At 34.9% G+C, this 22,096-nt stretch overlaps 1 protein-coding gene across 1 annotated transcript in view; it reads left to right on the forward strand.

Moving 5' to 3' along the window:
- LOC118738118 (protein phosphatase 1 regulatory subunit 12B) overlaps nt 1-22,096 on the forward strand; it is a 41,042-nt gene that overhangs the window by 15,328 nt on the left and 3,618 nt on the right. The window contains exons 5-6 of the mRNA XM_036469037.1: nt 12,568-12,847; nt 13,090-13,210. Of these exons, the coding sequence (XP_036324930.1) occupies nt 12,568-12,847; nt 13,090-13,210 (401 nt within the window). The remainder of the gene's footprint in view (nt 1-12,567; nt 12,848-13,089; nt 13,211-22,096) is intronic.

Here is a 22,096-nt window from a genome sequence, read left to right on the forward strand (position 1 = left end):
TACGATTATGTGGTGGTGATGGTGGTGATGCTGATGGACTCTAAAAATTTAATTTCAACCAAATTAAGCAATGCAAGGAATGTTTCGCTAACAGCAATTTCCGTGGGTGAATTTGTGTCCAGCCACTCGTACGCGGCACAGGCACGCGAGAGGAGCCAGTATTTTGTAATTGAGTACTCGAAGAAACGCTTGTAGCAGAGTGGTGCTGGTAGGCAATAACTTTCGTTACATTTCCTTAATTTATGAGCTGATGTAAATTTTCGCTCAGCCATGGGGGTCTGCCCCTGCAACTAAATCTTTGCATGTGTAAATTACCACCGACATTCCTTCCAGGCATAAGCCCGTCACTGAGTTTTTCAATCAGCTTGGCATAGCAGGTGCGCTCCTCCAGATGCCCTTTGTAATGGCAGATGCATGTTTGTTTGCCTCTTATAATAAAGTCAACACCTTCACTCGCCCCTAACTTCAGTTAAGTGCCACCACCGAATACCATTTTTATGACGGTGTGTAAGATTTATTCAGAAATTCTGTGTAGCTGATAGCCGCTGGGGCGAAATGCCCACACGCACAGGCATATACACACACACACACACACATGCACTCAAATAGTTAGACAATATTTTAGCGTAACTTTGTTAAATAATTCTCCTTCTGCTGGGCACTGGTACTGCTTCCGGCTACAAAATGTGGCTGGTAAGATGCCTGTAATGGCTTCTACTTGGCTTCTAAGCTACGTTAAACTGGTTATCTGTTGCAGGTTCGCTTTCAACGTTGGATGTGGACATTTTTTAAGTACATTTTCTTAAAATTAAATGAGCTGCCAGCGTATTTCATTTTTTATTGTCCGTTTTTATTTACCGTAGTTCATCACTTGGTGGCACCCGATTGCTTAAATGAACGGATAACCCAAATTTATCGGCTTGCTGGTCGCTTAACTTCCCTCGAAGGTTTTGTTGATTGTTAGGTGAGAATTTAAGTATCTTTTGATGTGGTAAGGTAAAGTGTAAGCGCTGTCGAAATAATAAAAATTCGTAGAGCTAAGAAAATGGCAATTTTTCCCAGCGAGTCCTTAACACGCTATAACGACAGGTGAGCAAAAATTTTTGCAGTCGCCACTCGGCAAACATTTTTAGGTATTTGAGTTTTTTTTTATGTTCACCATTTAAAAAAACATCAAAACCTGTTTCTTTTTACAAATGTAGAGATTTTTTTGTATTAAAATACCTAAACGTAGCCGCTTTTTCCTGCATGTGGCAACACTGCATTAAAACAAAATTCATTCGGTTTTAATGGAATTTCCTTGCTTGCTCGTGCGTTACAGAATTTTCGAGAATTTGAGTGTCTAAGGCATTTTTGCCAGATAAGCAGATAAGGATGTGCTTTTTTACGTTGAGTTAGAAAGCTGCTTTACATACGGTACGCTTCACCTTAATAGATACCTTTAATTTCTTTAAAAAGCTGGGCTAATATTCTTTTTTGCAGTAAGCTCCATTCGAATCTCATTTTTAAGAGTGATCGAGTTTTAAGAAAAGTGTTGAAAACGAAAAGACTACCTTGCATACTCTTTTTTTTTATTCGTATTTTTATTAGAAAATAAGAAATAAGCTTTACAAACTGTGTCACTTGAATAGCTGCATGTAGGCGTAATACCATCATTGTGTACGCAGCCATGTTAATAAAACTGCACTCCGCATTTTTGAGGTATTCAAAGGACATCTCCAACTATCACAGAGAAAAATTGCGTCAAGCCCGCGTGGGGCTCTTTCAATTGCAGAAAATACAAAAATTCAGAACTTCACAGACCCAGGACTTTTCTCGCGGTCTACCTACTGCGGAAAAAATTAAAAGAAGTGGCGAAACGACCGAAACTAATGAGGTACAACGAAATTCGCCAACGTCATTCGCTGCTCACTAGCTCTGTTGTTGCTTTTACATAAAAATGTTTCGTTAAGCGAGCCGAACTCAAAAGTAGGTAGCAGAGATGTCGCGAATCGAAGGCGGCTTATCTATATACATAGTATAACGAAAAGTCGAGATTCTTCGTACGCGGTAATCTCGAAAACTACTGAACGGATTTTGACGAGATTTTCACTAATATATTCTGTATCGACTGGAGAGGGATTTGTTTTACTTAGAATTTGAATAGGGTTCCCACCTGTCTAAAAACAATGAGATCGTTGGATTATAAAAGATAGGTGTCAAATGAAGGGGATTGACCTCTAGAAAAGCACTAATATTTATTTTTGCATATGGTTGCCACCTGTTAATAATAATAAGCGTAGGCGTCAGTTCTGCACCGTCACTGTCAAGCGAAAAGCCTCTGTATGTGTAATACTGTATTATTTTTTTGAGTAGAGTTGCCCCCTGTTTAAAACTATAAGATCTTCCCGTTCGTTGGATAAAAAAATGAGATACCAAATGAAAGTGCATGGACTTCGCATGTATACTTAAAGTCTTTTGAGCATGGTTGCCACCTATTTAAAATTACTATCTTCTATATATATTACAGAGGAAAGGCGAGATATTTTAGCCACGCTACTGAACGGATTTAGACAAGATTTTTTATGTATATAGTAAACGAAGTACATGATGACACATGATTTCTTTCTCCAAATACGTAAATTTACATACATATACATATGTGGCCGGCTAGTATTTATATAAATGGCACCAAATTATAAAAGATACACGGAAACTTTAGAAGATCCATTGTGAGCTCAGATTCACATTGTCGTGTTGCAGTACCAAAATTTAATTTAATTAACCCTCTCACACCCAAATTTTTGATGTTGCCCATAAAATTAGACACGATTAAGATATGCGTGAAATTTTGATTTGTTGCGTTTTTTAACCTGTGCAATTAGAAAAGTGCCTCCCGCCTGTAAGTGGGCGGACCAAAACAACATATCACACACCGTCTTCAAAAGAGTCAGAACTCAAAATTTGATATTTTCGAGATTATGCGCTAAAAATGTACACAGAGCTTTAATTTACCAATCAGCAAAAGCTGGAGCAAATTTTTGTTATAATTTGTTAAAAAAAACGGAAGGTAAAGCGCTCTTGCCCATATGACTATCATGTGCTAAGAAATAGTTTTTCGTATTTTCTGACAAACGTATTATTTTGAGTCCTGACTCTATTGAAGACGGTGTGCGATATGATAACCAGTGAAATTCAAATTTTGTTTTAATGAACGAAAATGAATGCGGATAATTGAGGTACTAAAAACAGTTACATATTTATGAATATGACAAGTTAAAAATCAGGGCTTTTTTCTGGAATTACAAAGGTTCAAACGGCACTTTGTGCAGTACGCTTGAGTTTTGGAGTTGGATCCGGGTAGTTTACACCACCAGTGCTCTATGTTGTCATATCGAAGTCATCCTCGCCATCAGTTTCAAGATCAGACTCAATTCAACTTATCCATTGCGTCAATTTCATCACTAACAAGAAACAATGAACGATAGCATATATTGTAAAAAAATTTTTACGCAAATATCACTATTAAATGCACTTTTGAAAATCTCCTTCGAAACAAGACGAAAAAGAACATCCTTTTATACTCACTGATAATTTTTTCTACTCGCTGCGACTACAAATAATTTTTATTTTGATTTTAGAAAATACACTTTTTCGCGAATAATAAAAAGACGTCTTTACTGTGTGAATTTCTATTTTAAATTTGATTGATCTTCCAATTAGGGCTTGTTACAGCAACGAAAAATATAACGGATTATTCATACATATTTTTGCTTTTAGGGAAAAGATTTTAAGCTTTAAAAATGATTTAATCTGTATATAATATGGCCATTAATAAAAAGCCCATATAAAGGCGGCTTTGGGTGTTAGAGGGTTAAGTATTCATTAAACCGAAAGGCAGATTACGAATTACTCTAAATGATATTTTCACAGAAGCACATCAATAAATGTACAGCGTTAGTATTATCGGCTGGAATTTTCTACGCCCAACATGTCATTCCACATTCTTGAAAGGAGGAAAGTTGTTTGATTCCACCCTTTCATTGGGAAGAAAGTATGGCCCTCCGAGGCGCGAGTTCATTATTTTGGAAAAATTGACATTGCATTACGTGATGTTGCTATTTTTGTACTTTTGGGGCTAGATGTAGCTCTTAATTTTTCTGTTTAGCTCCGAAAATTGGGCTTTAGCTCCAAGCTCTTTACAAAATTATATAGAACTTTTTTATATATAGTAAGATTAAAAATCTGTAATTTCATTGTGCAAGTGTTGACTAAAAGTTGTTTTGCTTTGGCGATTTTAGGCTATTTTCGATACCTTCATCTTATTCTATATCGATTATTTAATACGTAGAAAAGCACCATATCTAATGCATATAGGGCGTAAGCTTATGGAAATGGGCAAGTAAGTCGACAATGCACGCAGGAGCACACAAACTATAACCGGACAGTTATTCGAGCTCCGCTAAGCTCACACGGTGTATTCTCTCTCAGGATTCGTAACCCGAATTTTTACGGTCAATATAAATATCCTAAATTACAGATTTCAACATGTATTTTTAAGTTTTTAAAAGTTTTTTTTTAACTTTATAAAATTCTTGGTATTTATTAAAATTGCAATTAAAATTGGAAGAACAACTTTACGTCAATAAATGCTTAACTTAAACAAAAAAAAAATCAGCTGCAATTAGTATTATTTATGATACATTTATTCCCACTGTGCGACGGTTGCCGCAACACGAATTTCAAAGGACAGCAATGCCACTCGAGGCAACGGTCGAAGCAACATGCGCTGGTTGCTTTAACGGTTGCCTGGTGTGTAGTCAACATAAGAGTGAATAATAGGCTTTTGTTTGTTCAATCAACCCTTTGCTTGTGTTCAAGCCACAGTGGCTATTTAAGGGAATCAAAAAAAGAAGCATAAAAATCAAAGGGAATAAGATATTTTCTTCATGGTTACCGGCTTTTTTATGAATCGCACGTTTTTTTTTAAATAAGACTGAAGTTTGTTGGATGCCTAAAGGTACAGTTATAAGTACGACTTAAAAAAAAAATTATGTACCTATTTAAGTGAAGCGTGGAGTGCACACAAATTAAAGCAAAATTAAAGCACTGTACAAAAGAATATTAAATTAATTAAAGACCTCAACATATATACATGCATACATATTGTTACCTTAATATAGAAATGCCCTATCTCACATCGTCGTTGAAATAAAAAAAAGCCGTAACTAACTAAAAATTTTATTGCTTGTAATTCTATGATGTGCATCATAATCAATCAAACAGTGAATTTTGTATTTTTTCCATTTCAGCGACCAGCTTTTCTATAGTAAGGTAATGATATGTAAATCTAAATTTTTTATTATTTTAGAAAAAACTATTATAGTATCTATTACTCGTTATAAGAAACTATACGTTTACCAAGTGTAAATGCGGAAATGAATTTCGGAAATCCAAAAAAGTGTCTTAAATGAATTTCAGAAATATTCTTTGGTATTTTTGAGAGATACGAATATGCCTGCTATTTAATTTTGTTTGACAATACCGCCAGTGAAATATTTCAGTTAATAGTTCTGGGGCATTCGATACAAATTCGATTGGTCAAAAGCTGCCTTTGCTCGATCCTTAAATGCCCTAAATGCACAAAAAAAAAGATACAAAAGTTGCTGAAAAGTCATGTTTGCAGATTTTTAAAAATCAGCAAAAAATATATGTGCGTTTTTATCAAAGCATTAACTGCTCCACTTGATCCTTCCATCGTTTTCGTGGGCGCCCTTGCTTTCGTTGTTCACTCATAAGGTAGCTGAGACGAAGAATGTGTTTTCATTGGAGCATCAACATTCAAGCGTACGACTTGCCCCAGCCAGTGAAATCTTTGTATTTTATATTCACTAACTGTCGCCTTGTCGCTAAAACGTTCGTGCAGTTCGCCATGCCATCTCCTTCGTTACCCGTCGGCGCTATAGATCTTACGTATGTAGAAGAGATCTCTCCAATGCCCCAAACTACTCTCGTTTTTCGACATTATTCACATTTCTGCACCATATATGTGGGAATGTAAATATACGATCAAGGCGAGAGCTTTTCGAAGCGTAATTTTTGTTCGTCGAGATAGTGCTCTATTTTTTTTTTCATTTGTCTACAAAGCACAAAGTAGCACCTGTTGGTAGGAATTATCTTCGCTTAATATCCAGGCTGATAATATTTATTGGCGGTGTTTATGCTGGTTTCTAGGTAGACAAAGTCCTCCACTGCTTCAAGGCATTAACTGCCGACAACAGTAATACTACGTAAAAGATTAGAACGACATCATTAACTGCAACCATGTAAATAAGTTTGTTAAAAACTTAGTATTAGTCTAAGATAATTAAAATTACCACTTCGTTATTTATTCTCCAACCATATTAGCGTTCATCTGTTTATGCACTTAAGTTTGCTAATTCGCTGCTCGCGTTTAAGTTCTCAGCTAGCAGCTGCATTCAAGCTGAAAGTGTAAACACACATATTCTCCTAAATATGTACTTCATTCGCATTATGTTTAGTCTAGACACTAGACAGGGGATAAAAAGCGCCGATATTATGTACTGCATATTTAAAGTTCATTTTATTTGAAAAACAGCAACTATAATCAAAAACAAAAACAAAAGTCAATACAAACAACAATGGCTTAAACTTACTTAACAGTTACTTATTAGTTGAAAGCAGCAAGCGTTAAAAGGTTCTGCAACAATTTGGTATTGTGTGTGTGTGTGCGTGTGTGGGTGGCGGGTGCGCTTAAGCCACTTACCATTGTATTTAAATATATATATGTATATGTTTTTGTGTACTTGTACATTTCACCAAATAAGTACTTGTAATTATTATGCACACATATAGCATACACAATGAAGATCGGCACACCTCTACAGAAGTTTCATGACAACCACCGTTTCCACCGCTAACTCTACCGCTGCCATTTGCCATTGCCGCAGTCATTATCGTTGTCAGTGCTTGTCATTGTTGTTGCTCACTATTTGTTTTAGCGCTAATGCCAATTGTAAGCAGAATTAACAAGGATTTAGTTTTGCTAAGATGCTCGTTGTTGCGTGTGTGAGTGTGTAGTGTGAGTGTGCGCCAGTTGTTATTATTCGTATTGTCAATCCCCTCCTCCGCTGAACGCTGAGTTGCGTTTGGCGCGGTTGTTATTGCCGCTTTCACGATTCAGCTATCTATTGTTACTGTAAACTGAGTTAAACGCATTCAACATAAATAGTAAATAGTACCAGCCACAGGTCTCCTTCCCCAAAGCAGAAAATTTAATTCCCGTAAAATCGTAAGCAGATACTTTAAACTTGCTGCATCTGCCCTCGCTCACTTTCTGTCGCATACAGTTACACAGTCACAATGGTGCCTAACCGATTTCGTTGCGTTCAACCGCATTCAACACCCGCATGCAAAGCTTCTAAAAAGCTGAATCACGGAATTTGAAGCGTTTACTTATTTACACCATTTTCTGTTGTTTTTGAGGTCTAAGTAAGCGCATTAATTTAATTAGTTACATTCAACAAATTACTGCTCTACACAAGTGCACAAGTGTACATTGTATGCGCTAGCGTTTTGAATTTTATCTCTTGCTTTGTAAGTATTAAAGGCGAAACTACCCCCCAGAGTATAATGAATATATAATATATATAATGAAAATTTTTAAATGCATTGTTAAGAGCAGAAATCATGACACGCTTATCATCTCTAAAGATTCACAAAAAAAAAAAAAAATTATATGCGCATTAGACCGTAACGAACATAAGTTCGCTGTACACACCCTAAGTCTAAAGAAATTTTGTATAGGCAATCTTGAAAGAAAAAATAATATTTTTTTTGGCTAAGCTTGATATGTCGATGTTTATGTATCGGGCAGGCAATTTTTTTTTTTTTGAAAGTTCAATATCCTGAGATACCCCGTTCTATTACTTTATGGCCATATCTCAGTTCCTAACACTCTAACATCCTATAAGCAATTTTGGCGAACGTTTGAAAATGACCTTCGATATCCAATATGCATATCGAATTAAAAACAAACTCATAACCAACCTTAAAGGGTCCATACATAATACCAGCATGCCTGACGCCATCAAGTGTTGGACACAACCTGAACTAGAAAGGTGAACTGGTGAAAAGTGTCCGGAACAGGCTTAAATTATGGACAAAACCGATTAGTTAGCCGAGTAGGCAATTAAGCAGTAAAGTACTCTCTCGGGCAAAGCACATTTCAACTTCGTTTCCCGGAGATATCTTTGATGCTTGCATGCTTTCTGTGTGCCGAATACTTTAGGGACTTACGTCTAAATGCCTTTCAACATCTGTACTAAAATCTGTTAGATACTCTAATTTTTTAAATACATATCTTATATTTGCATTCGCATCCTAAACATACTTTGCACTTTTTGCATATTTCGGTGCATAGTTTGCATTTCACTTCGTCTTCTGTGTGTCAACTTGTTTATTGCTTTATATTTTTTTTGTTTGCAAACTCACTTTTAAAAAATGTTGGCTATTAAGAGCTCGTCAGTCCAACCACACTTCTATGCTGAAAGAGACGTGTCAAAGTGAGCAAAAGTCGGGAAAACAGTTTCTTTGCTTTGTTGTCGCCACCGGCGGCACGACGTTGTTGCCTGTTAGGCTTCCGAATGGTTAGTTTCACGATTTCGCATATTTTCGCTTGAATTTCTTTTGTCATTGTTGTTTGTTTGCTTGTCATTTGTTAAAGGTGCGCAGCAACACGTTGTAGTTGTCAAATTTGTGTCACCAAGTAGAAGTGTCGCCGAAGTGTTGCAGTTGCATAGTGGTGCTGTATAGTGCTGTGGTGCACCCGCGGGGGGGCGCAAAAAATGGAATCAAATGAAAGGCGAAATAAATGAAAACCTCACGAAATATTTATGCCAAGGCCAATAGTGAAAATAGCAGAAAGTAACAAACTAACAAAAGTAGGTGAATGAAATTTAAGAAACCAAAAATAAAAGTAGACATTTGGTAACTGTTGATCCTTGCGAGTGGCAAAATACTTAGTGGAGGCAGCACTACTCGCTGATGAATACGCAACATGAAAGGTGGTACAGAGCACAACATAGTAGAGGATTATGATTTAACTGCGTGTAAACACGAAACCATCGAAGTCGAATGGCATACAACGCTTAAGCTATTCTCTTCAATATAACTCGCCTTCGTTTGGGGCAGTTCAAGTTACTGCTGCGAAAACATTAAAAGCTCTTAAGAAGCAATTTTTACGAAAATAAAGCCCAAGTGGTCGAAGCTTAAAGTGAGGAGAATGTAAGAGAATCTGCAACTCGGCAACGCTGATTTCTGTTCATTTTGGTTTCCTTAACTATTTCGTGTTGTTGTTTGTGATGCATTCACTTGGTCAGAGAAGGTAAGCGGCGGCAATTGCTGAGTAAGCCATGCGCTATCAATCGCAGATCTTCTTCTGGCATCAGCTTTTTAAGCATTTGCTTTTCAGTGAATTCATTTTTCCGGTGCTTGATGCCACTTGTCGTGCAATTGTGTACGCCACAATAGGTGACTTAGTACCGTTGGAGTGTTGTTTTTTTTCTTATTTCTTGCTTCCTTCGATTGCGTCTTATATATTTGCTTATACCTTGTTGGGACTTGTGTTGCATAAAATGATATTTAATTGGAAGCACGTTTTAATGTCGAATATTTAGAGCAATCATAAAAGCTTATATTCCGCAGAAGAAATATGAGTAGTTTCTATAATTTAATATTGAGCGAACAAGAAATCCCCCGCTTTACGTTGAGCAACACAATTTATTTCCTTCAATATGTATGCCAGTTTTGTGTTGTTGTGAGTAAAACTTAGTTGCAATTTCTATTGATTGAGGAAAGAGTTAAGTTATATCAGCGGAATATATTTCTTCTAATACAGGATTTTATTATAGCTGCCAAATCTTTTGTTGAGAGAAATTTATTAAGATGAGATAACTAAATACTTTTCTCAGTGTTATGCCAAACAGTGTGCTTTTTGAACACTCCATGTGAATTAATCGTTGCTCATTTGACAGAAGCAATATTTTGACATGAAACAAAATAGTTTTGAAAACTAACATTCCTTGAAAAACTATTCCTTGAAAATTTTTCCAATTTCTGCTCTTTCGTTTGGTTTGAAATAATAATACTAAAAGCAACACTGTAGGGACGCTAAAATGACACACAAACTTATGTATCTGGGCGTTTTTTTTGTGTTATTACAACAACCTTGAGAATTTCCCTGCAGGGTACTAAGTGGATTGGCGCTTCTTCTCCTCTTTGTGGCGTGCGCTTGATGTTGTCACCAAAGGGGAGGGACCTACAGTTTTACGCTGTCTCCGAACGGCGATCGTATTTTTATGAAAAGCTGTTTTTTATTTTTTGTTGTTGCTGGAAAAGTGGGCCTCGAACCCAGGCCCTGCGGTATGATGGCACGCATTGCTAACCAATACACCTCAGCGGCCTCGACCCTTATTGTAATATTTCATTTATTTTATCAATATAATAATAATTAATAGTAACCCTCCCTTTAGTTTGACACCCGCATTTAATATTTCATTTCATTAATTTTGAGTTAAAAAATTTAATTAAAATATTCAAACAAGTGGCAACTCTCCTCAAACTTTTCCGATGGTAAACCTATTAAACTTCTTTCTCTGATTATTATTTTATCAATTTAATTAATAGAAATTTTTCACCTGCTTTATATCGAATAATCCAAAAATAATTTCTCAAATCGGTTCAACCCTTCTCGTCTAACCGATTTCACCTTATTTTTTGAAACTTGAAACATAAGTAAAAAAATAAAAAATGGAAACTCAGTTTTAAGGCTCGGAAATATAAAAAATGAATAATAAAAAAAAAGAGTGAGGTCAAAATTGATTCAATCAGCAAATGTGTATTGATAAATAAACTGTGCAGGCAAATGAGACAAATAAAAAGGACACGAATGCTGTGTGAAAATTATGAAAGAGCACAAAAAAAATTATTTTTTTTTTACCCTAAACGTATCTTTTTTTGGTCTCATGATGATCTTAATTATTTGAAAAAATCTCGTTTTAAACTACATTTACCATCGATCTTGTCTTTGAGAGTCTACAGTAAAATTTAGTGACGTATATTTTTGTGAGACATTTTAATCTATTATTTCGCATCCGTGTAAGTCGTTTTAACTCTCTTGTTTTTGTCAAATCTGGTACTATTTTTTTATAATATTTTATATATTTTTTCAAGCTCATCACATCTGCTCCTGATACCGAGCAAAATCACGAAATTGTCATAGAAATACTTAAAAAAGTATATTACAGAATAATGCACAGTCCGTTATGGTGCTATTATTTGTGTCAGCACTGTAATTATAGCTAAAATATGATGGCATAATTACAGTTTGTTGGCATCTTTCAATTTGTTTTACGCAATAACTTCATACTTTAATTAAAGTTATATAATTTTGAGGCGCATACAAATTGTTTATTTATAAATGAAGCAGAACTGGCTATATTATATTGAATTTCAGTGTATACACATACATATGTACACAGTATATCAATGCAGTTTTGCATCCACTGAGTTGCTACGTAGCGCTAAATTAACATTTTTTCTTTCCATGCGCTTTATGAAATGCTGCAAATATTTTGCGACTTTATTTGTGTTGAGTGTTGGTGGCGAAAAGGCAGTTGTGAGGCAAGAAGTGGGAGCCATCAACAGCCTGTGGGTCGAAGTCTGACAATTTACTTCATTCGCCGTTCGTTTGTGTTGCCTTGGTGCGTCACAAGCCAACGATATCCAAATTGTTCACTTTTGCTCTCGTTGCTTCAATTCCACAACGGTGTTGTGTTGTCAGTCGGGTTGCACTGACAGGCGGGAGTGCTTTGAAGCGCAAACAAATATCAGCAAGCCTCATCGCGTGCCCCTTTTTTGTCCCCCTTTGTCATGTCAAATGCATTTCAGCTCGCTCATTGCATGAATAATGCAATGAAAGAAACAAAAAAAAAGCACACAAAAATAGCGATAATAACAAAAACAACACAACGATACTGTCAGCTGCAGTTGAACGAATATTGGTTGCTATTGCCTCTATTTGCGTTGGCATTTTTTATGAATTTTCTCCCACATACCCTACAGGGAAAGCTATGAGCACCATGTGTTTGTGAACTGTGGTACTATCAATTTGGTTTTCAGCTCTTAACTAAGTAGTTCAGTCTTCTATCTTTGCTCAGTTCCCACTAGCGGCTGGTAGTTTCTAATGGCAGTTTTCTATTAAATTGCAATTAGTAGGCGTTGCATCAGCATCAACTAGTAGAAATACTAGCAGAGTCATACCACTAAACAAACAAAGAGCAGTTTGCCAATATACCAACTAGTTCGATTTTATTTGTTGATCTCCAAAAATTTTACTGGCTGGCGACACTCTTCTCTGCGACACTCTTCTCTGCGATGCTGCGCCTTGCGTGGTTGCCTTTTGCGTTTTTCTTGATTTTCCGTATTTTATTTTGTGATATTTATCCCTGTGTGTGTTTCTAAATTTTCATTAATTTTTGTTTTTGTGTGTTTTCTCTTCTATCCCAGGTACTATATGGAACGAAAAATTTTTCAGCATCTACTCGAATTAAAGTCGCTGCAAATACGCTCCACTAAACTAAACGAGGCTGTGCTAGTGAAGCGAGCCGTCGACGATTACCACAAATCATGTGCGGCTCTTGGTGGCGAAACTGGCACGCGCCTACGGCGCTATCCATTCAGCGATTATACATTCAAGAATTTTGAGTTGTTCCTTTACGAAACACTGAAGGCGCTGCAAAAGCCAGGCACCTATAATTTTCAGAATATCAATGAAGTATATGAGGAAGTAAGTGGTGTGTGGCAGATACTACTACACAAGTACACACATACATATGTATGTATGTATATATGTATCTACATTTGCATTATGATTGACATGTGTTGAAAGTAGCTATGCTGCCGGCTAAAAATTATTGAAAATTATGCACACTTTATATGCATAACGCTCGAAGGGGAGCATTTGGCGTAGCAGCAGTGTGAAATCGAGTACGACTGTAATAAATTAAATTTTTATTTGCATACTTTTAGGCGGAGCGGCGCTTGAGTCCCGACTACAACGCTTACGAGAAGGCACTGCAGTGCACCACTAAGACCCACCGTTGCCTACATGCTGCTCACGCATACACTGGCATCCCATGTGCTGCATACAGTAAGTAAAAGTCGCTTGAAAATTACGCTGATGTAATATGTATTAGATTGGCTCTCATTCCATAGAAACACAAATCATTTTTCTTTCCTCAAGCGAATGATAAAATTTGTAAGTTTTATAACTTCCAAAGAAATATTTTAATATTTTAAGCTCAGTTCAAGGGGGCTGGGCCGCGTTCCCGGAAATTGGTCTAGAAGATGGAAAAATGCAAGCTTTAAAGACTCTCGAACTTAAAAAGCATTTCTGACCACCTATGGGGTCCAGGGGCCAGAAAGACTATTCAACCCTTTCACAGAAACTCATATCTTAGGAGATAAACTTCAGGGTTCCTTCTCTAGCAAATTTATCAGCCTTTCAGTTAATTGTGATTAAAGCTAATTTTGTAATAGGACCAAGGACGGAATTAATTTTGGGTAAAATAATTTAAGTCAGAATTTAATCATTATTTTATTATTTTTGTTTTTTTTTGCTTAAAAATTATAAGTATTATTGAATTTTATTGCTTTTGCTCAACGGCAATATTTATTATTTGATTTTTAGTTTTCCGATCACAAATAATGACTGTTTTATAATTTTTATTTTTGCGTTCAGAGATAATAATTAACACTGAGCTTTATTTTTTCATTTAAAAAATAATGACTATTTATAAATTTAAAAAGGCCATACAGACGTAACCTATTGAAATTTTGGCCTGAAAATTTTGGGACTTATTCTTTTACCTCTGAAAAGGATACGTCGGAAATCACGCTGGTATAGCTTTTGAATCTTTTAAATAACCACTATTTTTAAGCGAAAAAATAAAACTCAATAACAGTTATTATCTTTGAGCAAAAACATAAATATAAAATATTCATTATTTTTAATGCAAAAAAAAAATATATAAAAATAAAGTAATAATAATTTCTTTTGAGCGAAAAAATAAACCTCAAATATAATTTATTATTTTTAATCTTTATTGGTTTAACTAAAAAAATAAAAATCTTTATAAATTACAATAAGATGTATAGGCACAAATGCGCTTGTCTTGACGATCACAAACACCCCAGTCAAAGGATTATATGCGCTATAATATAACTGAAATATTTAAAAATTTTAATGAGTAGTAATACATGTAGGGCAAATCTTAATTTTTGAAATGACACAAAAAGCGTCGAAACAATGTATTCTGTTTTTTATAGAACAGGTAATATTTATTTTTTTCAAACTTTAACAAGGAACAAATTAAAAACATAAAAAATATTTTGAAATTTTTTCCATTTGTATTAAAGCCTATTCTTTTGCATAAAATTTAAACTAGTAAGTATTGAAACCGTATAAACCGTTAAACGTATACATACAAAACAAGTTTTGAATGGTCAAATCAAAATGTGCAACCATTTGCAGGAAATAATGTTACTCATACGCCGTGTCGCACGTGGCCGTTCTCGTACATACCCGTTACATGGCGTATGAGTAACATTTTCTATATTAAAGCTTAATTTCTGTTCATTCATAATGCAATCCTAAAATTAATATATTTCGGGAAATGACCAACGGTGGAATTCCGTCGATCGCTGCGTTAAATTTTCCTCGCCTAAATTCTCTAAATGAGAAGCAATAGGAAATCCGTCTGCAGATCTAGAAAAACGGTATTCGGATCCGTAATCTATGACCCAAAATTAAGTTTACGTGTTTCGGCGTTTTTTGTGTCTTTTTTTTTTATTTGTATTGTATGCATTAACTCTATCAAAGAAATATAAAAAAAATCATATAAGTTTCCCGACGATTTCAGAAGAAGTTTTAAAAATAATTTTATTTGTTGGTTTGGTTGGATTGTATATCAATTAAGCAATTGTATTTGCTTCGCGTTTTGGAGCACACATTTTACCGAATTTTTGATTACAATTTAAATATTTCTTTCTACTGTTTAACATCTTCAGTGCAATTCAAACTCGAATTCGAGGCTCGATACTTTAAAAGTGAGGTTTTATATGCTTGAATAAGGATATGGCTTATCCTTGCTAAGGTAAGAAGTGAAGATTACTAGAATCGCTTAACATTAATAAGGGTTGGTTTTCTGAGTTTTCAGTTGTGTCGTTATTACAGAGGATCATCGATTGTGCTGGATATAAGTTTTTCTTATAGTAAATGGGACATCACTATGCGTTAAGTCTTTTGTCTTGTCTTTTTGTCTGTGAAGTCTTTTTCGTCACTGAAAATACCGTTTTCCAAATTTCCTGCGAAATTTATGTATATTTGCTGCCATAGGGTGTTAGCGATTTATTTCTACGGCCCAAGTAAAAATTCCGAGTTAAATATTTATTGGAAACATTTTCTTGTGAAAGTGAGATTCAGATATATATAAATTGTTAGGTAAATCATGCTTCAACTAGTGGTAGTCGTTGGATATCTCATTTGGTCCACTCTTTGGGGTTCTTTAAATGACCGCTAATCCTATTGCGCTATTATTCAGTAATACTAAATGGAGGATTTATTTTCGTTTGAATACTCAATAATAGTTACTTATAGTTTAAATAGAAACAGGGTTGCCACTGACAAAAAAATATATTTACCAGCCATTTGAAACAAAATTTACTAAATCTGAAAAAAAATCTACCAATAACTTTTTTTTAGCTATTTTATTATAAACTATAGTTTTGTTCTATTACCATAGAAATTAAAAGTTTTTATTGAGGAGCTTTTTATTTAACTATTGATATGGTATTTAAGATCATATTAATGACATCTTGTCGGTTTCCTTCAACCAAAATCGAAAGCGATGAATCAAAGGCAACCACGAAACTTCACCATTTGAAAAAAACTTCGACTGGATTTATTATAGACTCAAAAAAATCCCTTGGTGATTTTTCTTATATATACAATGGTGTTCAATTATTTTTTTATTTTTGTTTATTAATTTTCTTTTATGCTATAGACAAATACAGTGACTCAAAAAACGCTTTTTTGTTTCTTTTTTTTTATATTCACAATGTTGTTCAAGTAATTTTTTTTGCTATTTTTGTTTGTATAAGAATATTGTTTGCAATTAAACCAAACCCATAAAAATCAAGGATTCAAGCTATATAAAACATTTAGAAAAATTACAAAAATTTTCGTCTAACTTTCGAGTTTTTTAATTTGAATTTTTTGGTATGCAATTTTATAGTCGATGGAAGTTTAGTATAACAAACAATTTAGGAAGAAATTTATAATATAAAGATAACTACGAGAAATAAAGCGGGAACGAAAAGTTTTATTTGTTTTTCAAACAAAATACTTTAACTGAAATCTACCAAAATGAACAAAAATTTACCTTTTTACCAACCAAAATTTTTTCTACCAATTTTGATAATAATTTACCAAAGTGGCAACCCTGAATAGAAATAACTTTTTAAGTCTGATCCTTACTAAACCTTTATAAAGCAACATCACAAAATGACTACAAATAATCGACACTAATTACCTTCCATAACACAATATTACCGAGGACCATCGATATGTGTTTCGGCTTGGTGTGCAGGCTGTATCGGAGACACAGCCGCTAAAATTAAACGTAGAATACGTGGTATAATTAAGAGCACATCCAAATCAAAAACGAAAGAACACAATAAGAAAAAAATAAACATCGATAAAACATCGATAACAAAATCAATAAAAATATCGATAACAAAATCGATAAAAATATCGATAACAAAATTGATAAAAATTTCGGTATCAAAATCCATAACAAAATCGATTACAAAATCTATAAAAAAAATCAATTACAAAAGCGATAAAAAAATCGATTCAGATATGATAACAAAATGGTTTAAAAATATCGTTAATTGTATCGATAAGTTCCCTAAATAAAGTAAAAACTTCGATAACAAAACCGATACAAAACATCGATAACAAAACCGATAAAATATCGATTATTATATCGTCACTAGAGACGTCAAAAAGACGCATAAAAAGAATTGTACGTAATAGGGCGCTTAATAAAAACTTCGGCGAAGAAAACGCGTAATCATAGATTTATACTTGGCCAAGGACTGTCACTTCAGCATTATTCGCCAAAAATTCTTTACGGAATGTACATACTATTACAACCGCAAACATAGTTGACCGCGAAAATTAGTTTACGCGTCCTTCTCCGCCGTCAAATATTTTAACGCGTCTTTCTTCGCCGCCAATTATGTTAAGAGTCTTTCTTCGCTGAAGTTTTTTTTAATCTGAGCTGTTCGTGAATTGAAAAGATACCGAAAATATCATAAAATTTCCATAATTTGGCACAGATGAAAAAAAAGAAAGTTCGGGTAAAAGAGTTTTAAACTAAATTTTTTTGAAAAAATCGAAATCTTCAGATGCTTTTGAAGTTAGAATAGGTTAATCTGGCTAGTTATGCGCCGCGCATATGGCAATTGTGCCCAAGTATGATGTATGTAGATGGGAGATGGAGGCAATAAATTAAACTAAATTATTATACGGAAGCAGTAAGTTTTTTTCGTGAGACATCCTAGTGCAAGTACAATCATATTTGTATGCACAACCACATATGCACGAGAATACTTTAGTTAAGTTTAAGGACTTTGGTGATGGTTTTATGGCCCGTAAAATCGAATGGCAAAATTGTATGCAGAAGGAGAAATTAACTACATACAGCTGGAAGGATGCCACATTGCCGATTAAATGTGAGTGCAGTGAAATTCTCGTTGTATTTCTTGGGAAATGTATGTTTTACTGTAACCAAATTCCTTACGCATGCAGTTATATTTTGTTGGGGGCATAATAACCCGTCGCGTGTATTTGTTTTCTATATTCAGCTATCATTTTTTATGCAAACTTTTTCAGGTGATTTGAAAGACTTTTTCTCACTGTTGCTATGCTATGCTATATACCTTTCCCCCCTTACCACACTGTTTCAACTGAGATAGGGCGTTCTTCAATAAAATTCTGAGATAGGGCGTTTTTCAATCAAATTCTGAAAAAGGGCGTTCCTAAAAAGTGTTCTGAGATAGGGTGTTTTCGAACTGGCTGGCGAAATAGTTCTGGAATTCAGGTGTCGTAATGTTGTGATCGTAATGGTTTGCCCATCATTCATAAAAATTGTTGAAGTCGAAATTGGAGAGCGATCTTCAAAGTTTAGTACCGGGCCTGAATGCCCCGAGGTGGCCGGGGGTGAGGTTACCCCTAGCCTATCCCTGCAAGTCTTTGAACCATTTTTATTTTCTGACGAATTCTAGCAGTCCTTCCAGAGGAGCTTTTCCTAGATTCCCAGATCCCCTACAGCTTCTACAGAAATCGTTGTGCGGGGTTCCGAAACTGGCGGCCATATGGCCAATGGTCTAGCGTCCCATTAGTATTTTTCTGAGCAGCCTTACATTTGGTTTTGAAAGCCCAAATAAACAAATTTTTCTTCGCTCACAGAGTAGTGGCCAGAGCGAGTGCGATACCCTGCAGGTGTGTAGATTTTCCCACCTACTGTTGGTGGCTGCCCTAGTCAGTCTATCGACTTCTGATTTTTATTTTTGCTGGCGTTATGCATTTTCTTTCATACAAAAAAACTTGTTAAGCATTTTTTATATGGACGAAATTATAAGTCACAGAGATGCCATTGAACGCGAAAATGTTCTCAGTTTTATCATAGACAGGGTCGCATTTTTTCAAAAAGTTGTGCATTAAGAAACTTCCAAAATGCATTAATGGATTTTGAACCGAAGTGAACCATTTTTTTTGAGTGGTTTTCGGTTCGGTTGCAATTCAATATAAAAATTGTTGGGTTCGTGGTTCGGCTGGAAGCCCGAAAAAGGGCTACAGTTCGCTTCAAAACCAGTTTGCAGACCTGTTTTTTTTTTTGTTTTAAAAATTAAAATGCGCAATTTTTTGTAAAAAAAATGAGCTAGAATGGATGTTACTCATACGCCATGACCACCTGAGAAACTCTCATTTCTGCTCATATTTAATATAAGAAATTCTCGTGCATTTTCATCCGACCACTCCTTCTTCCCTTACTTATCCATCGTATTAGGATTGTTCAATTGGTTCGCAATATATACGTGATTAACTGGAACTACTTATCCATAGCAAAAAATTATCTAAATTTTCGAAATCACTGAGCAATTCTACATAAGAATTGGATATTGACATCACGATTTTTTTCCAAACCAAGTCCCAAAATGGTGCCGAAAAAGTCTTGACCTGGACCTGAAACGGTGCAAGAACACACCCGATATGGGACCGATAAAATTTTCAACATATGTACATGTATGAAAAAGTATATTAGAAATGAGCGCAACAGGCCTGCTACTTTGCTTATTATAATTTTATTTACTAAGATAATAAAAATCTAATTATTTTTCCTTTTCCAGCCGGCGCGCCGTCCTATTTAGGTATTAGCTAAATTATTCTTCTTAAAGAATACAATATTTAACCGTACTACCTATTTAACTTTTTGTTAATCTTTAGCATATTTTAAAACAAAAACAGCTTAAAAATGTCCACTCGTTTGAAATATTAATTTTATGTAGACTTTACCCAAAACCCTTCTTGTTTAATTTTCTAAACAAATACAGACAAAGCGGTTGAGCTTGACAGCCTTCTAATCGGTCCGCTTACACAAAATAAAGTAGAGAATATAAATCCTTTGAGCGTAGCTGAAGCAGGTGGGTATGCACAAACATACATATGTATGTATATATTTTCGTAGAGTGTATGCGTTGACGAAAAGCCAAGAGCAGCAAAGTAGAATGCTTTGCAAAGAAAGGATAGCATAGCGCAAAAGCAACGAAGTAAAAAGGATCAGCATAGAGAAGTGACTCATTAAGCGAGTATTAAAATTTAAATATAATGCGCCGGACAGAAGACGGGAGAATGCTCACAAAACTCGATACTTGTATGTAGCAACAAATGCGGGTTGGCAGAGACAAAAGCGGAAAGTTTTGGATTACAAGCGTTTAGGCTTTAGCGTACATAAATTTTGAAGCAGGAAGAAAAAAGTTGAATATGCCTATCGGAAAAAACATAAAGCAGTGTGCGAAAGTCGAAAGTGACGGAGGCGGCTAAAGAATAACATTTCAGGTGGCAAAGCCAGTTTGTTCTGCTGGTTAAGCAGCTTGGTCACACCTGCATTGACTTTAATAAGCTTCGGATAGAAAACGACCTAGTCACGCTTATTTAGCTCGTTTTGTAAACAGTGGCACACCACAAGCTGACGTGCTCCCATCACTGATTTGGTTTGTTAGAGAAGCTCGAGAGAAGGGGCTACCAGTTTTTTTGTATGAATACGTTTTGTGGACAAGCTTAAGAACTGATCCAATGGTTATTGTAATTGCCTTACAAGTAGTTTGTGAATAGTGGACTCGACGTAAACACAATTAAAATGTAGCACATCTGGTTCAAAGGGGGATATAAAATACCCTATGCAATTCCCAATTAGAGTCGTTCATATTTGTCTGTTTATGTAGGTTTGAAAGGAAGCATAGCATTGAGGAGATTTTAGAGAAAGCATCCGTCGCTGCAGAGAGAGAATTGTGAAACCAGATTTAGTATCGAAAAATAACGAACGATGAAAAATAATCACATACACTGGCGATCGATCAAAAGTGAGAGCATTATGATTTTTGTAAAATATTTGTAATATTTTTCAAGCTAATTTTTTTTGTTATTTTCTTAAAAAAATATGGCTTATGCTTTAACTAAAACTACATAAACCAAAGTCTCAAAGTTTATACAGAATTTAGAATTTTAAATTTAGAATTTAGAATTTTTAGAATTTTGTGGAGTATTTGCATTAATTTTGAAACGGAACAGAAAACCGCATAAAAATATGTAACATGCACCATTCGTTCGATTATCAAAAAGGGTATCAAAGGTATCAAATTAAAGGGCTTGTGTTGTAGTTGTGCAATGAGGTTACACTTTTTCGAAAAGAGTAAACATTTGTCTGATTTCTAAAAAAATTCTAAAAATTGAATTCAAGTCATTTTAGAAAATAAATCCATTATTACAAAATAGGTTTCAATCGAAAAAACTTGCTTCTTAATTTAACTTAAGAGGCTTACCACTTGTTTAAAATATCAAATTCAGTTTTAAGTAAGCAAACTACATAAGTAATGGAAATATGTACCAAACTAAGGGTCCAGGCGAAAGGGGTTTAAAAAGGTAGTAATCTAAAAATGTTTTGAATGGGGTTGCCACCTCTTTGAAAAGTCGAATTTAGTTAACTTATGCATGAGTTATATTAAATAGAATAGAATACGGATGTCAAACAAAAGAGTAGTAAGAAATCGTTAGTCTGAACATTTGGAATGTTTGAAGAGGGTTGCCACGTTTTTAAAAAGTTGTTCTCAAATTATTTAATAGGTTGGACGAATTATTAAAAGATGTGTATGAATCGAAATGAGTTTAAAACGTTTATTTAGGACGGTTGCCAGATCAAAAAAAAAAAGAAAAAAAAATAGAATATAACTTGCATTAAGGCAAACAGGTACTTGAATAAATATGTATAGTAATATGGGTGTCACACCTAAAAGGTTTAAGAAGCCTTTAACTTGAAAATATTTTTAAGAGTGTTGCCACCTGTTTGATAAGTCGAACTTAGTTAACTAATACACAGGTTATATGAAATATTAAAATATGTGTGTCAAAGGAAAGAGCGTTCTCCAAGCTCATAGACATGGCAACAATTTAGCTTGGCAGCTCGAAGCATAGACAGACGGCAGCGTTGATCCGGATCAACTCGTTAATTCGCAATTATTTCGGGAATTAATTGAAATCGATCCGGATTAAGTTCTCAGGTTAATTCCCAAAACAAGTGCGGTTCAGGGGAATTTTTCATGACAAGTTTAACTCAAACCCACGACCTCGCGATTAATTAATCCGCTTTACTGCCTTCTGTCATGGTACAATTTTGATTAGGTCAACTGCGCA

This window comes from Rhagoletis pomonella, unplaced genomic scaffold (genome assembly GCF_013731165.1).
Source record: "Rhagoletis pomonella isolate Grant_MI unplaced genomic scaffold, Rhpom_1.0 Rhpom_scaffold_00004, whole genome shotgun sequence".
Classification (NCBI taxonomy): domain Eukaryota; kingdom Metazoa; phylum Arthropoda; class Insecta; order Diptera; family Tephritidae; genus Rhagoletis; species Rhagoletis pomonella.